The sequence below is a fragment of the Phyllobates terribilis genome, unplaced genomic scaffold (genome assembly GCF_046119375.1).
Source record: "Phyllobates terribilis strain yellow unplaced genomic scaffold, ASM4611937v1 Scaffold_11__3_contigs__length_659146591, whole genome shotgun sequence".
Lineage (NCBI taxonomy): Eukaryota > Metazoa > Chordata > Amphibia > Anura > Dendrobatidae > Phyllobates > Phyllobates terribilis.
In genome coordinates, this window is record NW_027362771.1 from 475,559,897 (window position 1) to 475,566,027 (window position 6,131).

At 37.0% G+C, this 6,131-nt stretch overlaps 1 protein-coding gene across 2 annotated transcripts in view; it reads right to left on the reverse strand.

Moving 5' to 3' along the window:
• PCSK6 (proprotein convertase subtilisin/kexin type 6) overlaps nucleotides 1-6,131 on the reverse strand; it is a 284,703-nt gene that overhangs the window by 61,030 nt on the left and 217,542 nt on the right. The window contains exon 14 of one of the 2 annotated variants that reach the window (XR_012251328.1): nucleotides 2,672-2,861. Coding sequence is in view for 1 of the 2 variants with exons in the window: in XM_073653390.1 (XP_073509491.1) it covers nucleotides 2,685-2,861 (177 nt within the window). In the remaining variant the exon portion in view is untranslated. The remainder of the gene's footprint in view (nucleotides 1-2,671; nucleotides 2,862-6,131) is intronic. The other variant, XM_073653390.1, reaches the window with a different exon arrangement.

A 6,131-nucleotide genomic window follows, 5' to 3' on the forward strand; every position in this document is an offset into this window, starting at 1 on the left:
GAAGACAGCAGTATTCTTGATATGTCAACATCTTACATCCAGCCTATAATACTGGGAGAGACACTCACACAAAAGAATAATCTTAAACTTGTCATAGGCTGCAAAATGCATATTAGGGGTTCATGAAAAAACATGAAAGAAGAAACTTGCCTGTTTGTTAGGCATTCCTCACATTTTTTAAAGCTGTCAAACAGTCGCAAATCATGCGCACACAGTGACTCTAACATAACATTCGAGCATGCTGCAAATACTCGGCGAGCACCCGAGCATGCTCGCCGAAAGTGTTAACAGAACACACTCGCTCATCATTAACTACTAAAACATGTTTTTAATGTTCATAGCTTTTAACATGTATTTTAAAGAATAAATTAACAATGGTGAATGTGTATATCATAATATTTTTAGTTTCACAAGCTGCAATAAAGTGCATGATTCAGCAATTATAATGGTCAATTTCTAGTGCATACATCTCCATGATGCTAATCCATCAGGCATTTACTTGCAGGCACAAGATGGGTGCAGAGACATGCCTGTAGAGACTGACCTAACAGTATAGAGATGTTCAGGCCACTCAACCTGGCTGATTTCATTTTTAACATCATTGTGCAACTCTTTCCATTACTGCCAAACTTTCAAGTGTTTCATGATAAGTAGAACTTGGAGACGCATCTTAACTTCTGATTAGGTTTTCTTAAGACACAGATTACCATCACTTTCCCTTTTTCCTCGGCAGCAGGGAGCAGCTTGGCCTCCGTTTACATTCTTGATCTTTTCAGCATTCAAGCTACAAGTTCAAGAATGAATCCCAGCAGCTCAAATCACACATTAAAAATGCATCTAGTCTGAGACCAAACAGAACTTGTGGAAAAAAATTTACTCTCCCCTCAAATTAATAAAACATCTTGGAGACATGATACAAAAGTAACAAGTCCAGAAGTCACTACCCTGGCATCACCCCCAAGATGCCACGCACACATCGATTCTACCTTTTACATTCATCTCTGTGCTCAGATACTTTAAGTGCAGGAATCATAACTAGTGAAGAGAAGAAAACTTGATCATATACCATTCTGGTTATTAGCTATGCAGATTTTTGACTTTGTAACAAATTGCAATTCTTATTCACAATAATTCCTAAAAATGTTTTGGATTCAATGAAAATGTATACAACTTTCTAAAGCTATGTTCACATTTATCTTTGGACTTTGTTTCATTTTAGGAACAAAAACAGAATTAGGACCTGTGCGCATGTTGCAGTTTTGTCATGTTTTTTTCTGTGTAGATTTGTCAAAAAACCTGAAGGGTTTCCTGATGCCAATAAAGTCAATGAAAATCTTGAAGTCTCATGCACACGTTGCTTACTTGTGATTTACAGATTTGGTGCAGATTTAAATATTTAGCAGGTCAATTCTTTCAGTGATTTTGCTGCAGATTTCACCCATACTAATGAGTGGGGAAAATCTGCAACAAAAACACATGTAAAAAAAAAAAAAAAAACCATCGAAAACAACTATTTTACACTGCGTTTTTTCTGCCAAGAGATGCAGAAATTACTGCATATATCCGATGGAATCATTGCATAACCAATGCAAACAGAAACAGAGACACCCCATTGATTACTGTGTCTCTTTAGGCTTTGTGCCCACGATGCAGAAATGAAGCAGAAATTTTCCGGAGCATTTCTGTATGTCTGTGGCAGTAAAAACGCATGCGGATTTTATACACGTTTCTTTAAGCCTTTTTGAAGCGTTTTTACTTGCAGATTTGCTTTGCGTTTTTCAAATGCATTGTATAGGCAAATCCGCATGTGGAAACGCACAAAGAATGGTCATGCTGCGGGTTTTTTTCGCACCTAAACTCCGCGCAGAAAAAATCCTGAACGTGTGCACAGAACTTGCAAAATGTCATGGGATAAGATGTGCAATGCGTTTCTGCTGCATTTCCGCACCGAAAAAAATGCACAAAAAACACACCAAATGCGCATCTTGGGCACATAGCCTTAGAAGGAACAGTTCAGCATGATGTGCTTTTTCTTCCATTCTAAAATCAGACGTCAAGCAGAAAAAAAAAAAAAGATGTACCCAATAACACTCAATGGGCCCCCCACTGCTTAGGTTTCCAGCAGTTATACAACAGATCAGTTTTGGACATTTGTTTTTTGCTTCTAAAACAGAACAGACAGAATGACCGAAGAGAAATGTGAAGATAAACTTTATTAGGCTAGGCTTCAATTAGGCAGTGAATGAGAAGACTCCTGGTACAGCGAGTGCAATCCAGCACTCCACTATTCCTGCTCTCAGCTGAGAAGTGGATCGAATTGTATCTAGACCAAGCAATTGTCTGAGAGCCAAGTATGATAAAGTAGCTGCACAAATGTCTGTAGTCGTTTGCTACAGTGTCAGTCTGGATTCCAGGCTGTTTAGAAGAGAGCGATCATTAATTAGACCCGGTACAATTGTATCCAGTGAATTTGAGTAATGAAAAAGTGAGTACATTCCTTAGCACATTGTAGATTTTTTAAATGAAACAAGTTGCACCACTTTCTTTAGGGTCTCAGTTGCTACATTTTTAATGACCACTCTTAATTTTAAGAAAAGACTAACAATTACACATGAAAGTACAAGAATATAGTAATACATCCGTTAAGCGACTTTGTACATGCATGACATACCCTAGACTTGTACCTGAATACTCGTCCTCTTCCTCAAAATCCAAGTGACTTTGAAAGAATGCAACTTTCGATGGCTCCATGTCGACGCTGGATAAATCCAGGGCTTTTGTTCTTGAATGATGAAAGCTCAGAGGGTGATATGGATGCTCCGCCGTACCATAAAAAATCAGGGTCCATTCCTTCAGCTTCCCTGAAACACAAATTGATAACTTGATAAATGATACCTAAACCAGAATGTACTGTATACAGGAGGTGCAATAACAAGGTATCAATTCGGTGCCGGAAGATACAAAAACTGTTTCTTTATTCAGTAATGCGACTAAAACCGATGTCTTCACTTTGTAAACTGGTACATACAGAATACAGTTTGGAGTATACTTCACAAATCAAAATTATTCTAAGTTTTTAGACTGGTTAAAAATTTAATCATGTACCAGGTCAGAGTATTACCCAGTAACAAAAGGAGTGAAAGTTTATATAACGCAAGTCATAAAATTAATATTTTATTATTAAGTACATTTATTTTAAGAACTATTAGAAAATCTGAAAAAAAAGTGCTGAAAGAGGAGGGACAAGGACTCTAGTACTGTATATACAGAAAATAAACAGTATATCTGTATTATTGCAGTTGGAAGTTACTCATAATGACAAATGCAAGCGAAGATTATCTATTGTTGAGAGTAAAATACTTATCTATAATGTTATAACAGTGCAAATCAAAGAACTCATGAAATTCTTCTCTCCAGAATATCCTTTACAACAGACCACCTAAAATAATAATTTTTTATTTGCACCACTGTTACTATAACATTATAGATAATGTATTTTACGCTCAACAATAGAAAATCTTCGCTTGCATTTCTCATTATGATTAACTTCCAACTACAATAATACAGATACAATGTTTATTTTCTGTATATACAGTACTAGAGTGTGTCCCTCCTCTTTCAGCAGCTTTTGAGATTTTTTTTTTTTTTTTTTTTTTAAATGTATTTAATAAAATATTAATTTATATTAACTTTTACTTCTTTTGTTACTGGGCAATACACAGACCTGGCTCTTAATTACATTCTAGTCAGTTTTAAGTGTTCACCCTGATAGTGATTTTATTTACATAAGGAATTTTCATGGTTATGATGGTTAAAAATCTAAGTAGTGTTCCTAGCCATAACTGATTCTTATGGGTCTCAAAACCAGCGCTCACCCAGTTCCTGCTGGTCTGTGTTACCAACTTTGACCCACTGGAAATGCCTGTTCAGCCAGTCAATGGCTCTGACGTGTTATTGCTCTAGTCAGTATCTGGTTGAGTAGGCAGACAGGATCAGGAAGCACAAGACTGGCAGTATCGAGCAAAAGTCAGAAAAGGACGGATCAGTGAGGGCAAGTAGGGTTTCATTATATTAAATCTGTCTAAGCCCTTTTAAGACTAAAATTTATCATCAGCTGGAAAATCAAAGTTGATAGATTTCATAAAATCCTTAAATCCATTTGTCGAATCCCCATCCCTTCCATCGTCCTCCCCTCAATCGTTGTACGCAAGATAAATGAATATAATTTATAGTCAGTTATCCATTTACTTTCACAATAACCAAGATATGATCTGTATGTGAAATGGAGTTAGGCAGTTCTGCCTAAAACTCACTTATTAGAAAATTTATGACAATTCATGGCTCTTGTCCCATTCCTGTTACAGGTTTAATCCCTCTGAATGCAGAGGTGATATGTGAGCTAAAAGTTAAGGGTGGGCTTTTTTCCACTTAGAATGCTGGTAGGGGAGCGGTACTGTAAGGCACGCCCCCATATTATGCATACGGACACCTCTTATGCCTCCACAAGAACAGAGGCCCAAGAAATTATGTCTCGCCCCGGATTTGTCGTTGCCGTAAGTGATGCATGTGGCTCATGCAGTCTGGACAGTTGTGTGTAACCACAGAACACCCCGATGAGGACGCGTGCGATCCATTTAATTCAGGTGGATGCGTTCCACAGCAGGACGCCCCGGAAGTGATGCCCTATTAAAATGGTGCCTGGAAATTACGCTTGGGTACCACCATTATTTAAGGAAAGGAAATCGAATGTGGTCTTGTATATCTATTCAGTCTTGAGGCTGCTCCTAGTGCCACAAAAAAACACTCCCCTGATGAATCAGTAAAAGAGGAAACGCGTCAGTGTTTGTGGGAGCATCTAATGGCAAATAAAATCCTTTGTATGGGGTAATGTGTGGCTTCTGACTGATCTGATATAGGATTTTGAGGAAGTGAATAGTTATGGGTGAAGTCATACTTTTATTTATACATTCCTGAAGGTTGAATATTTTCATATGGTTTTTGCCATTCTCCTTTACTTATACATTTTATACTGTGTTTGTATTGGACAACATTGGTCTGCTTTGTGATACATAAGGTGGGCAAATCTGGCATCACACAATTGATTCTGGACATTGTGGTCTATATGTGCTTGTTTGGTCTTTGGATAGCCAATATGCTTTTTAATCATTTTACATTAAAAGTTATATTTTATTAGTTCTACCTTTACTGTAGCTAGTGTTAATTGGTCATTAGCCAAAAAGTTTAGGTAAAATATGTAGTTCCATAGTTTACAGCAGCACATGACTTATTTGACAAAGCAATTTTTTTTTTAAAAGTATGCAAACTTTCTTAGTTACATCTCTTTGCATTTAGAAGTAACATCTGTTTAAGAAGTTGTCAGCACCTTCATCGCGTTTTGCTGTGTAATGTAATGTCATGAATAAATTACAGTTTGCTGGATGAACTGTATATATTTAGCTCCTCTATATTCATCAGGGTTAATTGTGGGGGTGTGGAGCACACAAGGGACAAATCTTTTCACAAAGTGACTCATCTGTTTTCGCACAATGTTATTTTTTCGCATTAACTGTAATTTTTTTGACAATTTAAAGAAAATGTAACGAGGGGGCCACACTATGAAGTGTATTATGCCAGTGGCAGGGACATTTTATTGAATGTGTGCATGCAATAAAAAAATACAACATACAGAAATAAACATTAAAAATATAAAATCACTATATATGGTAGCTATGAATATATAGGAATATTACAGCTTACATGGTTCCAGTTGTTAAAATGTAACTGGATTTATGATGACAAGAGTGATATTTACATAACAAAAAAAAAGCCCACGACCTTATATAACCCACATGCATTTAAGCAGTTAAGCTGAGAAGTTAAAAGTGTGTTTTTGGTGGAAATGTTTTGTTTTCAGCGAGAGAACACACATAATATGAATAAGCACCATGACTAATGCTCATTATAGACTGATGTTCTCACCCTTCCCGGCCCATTCCTCGCACACTGACAGATGTTCAACTTATCGCTGTTTGATCTGGGTTCAGCACGTGGGCTGACAGTCCATTTCTTATGTAAGTTGGCTGCTGCTCCTCACCCACCCGAGAATACATCTTGTGGTCAACATCCTCTCC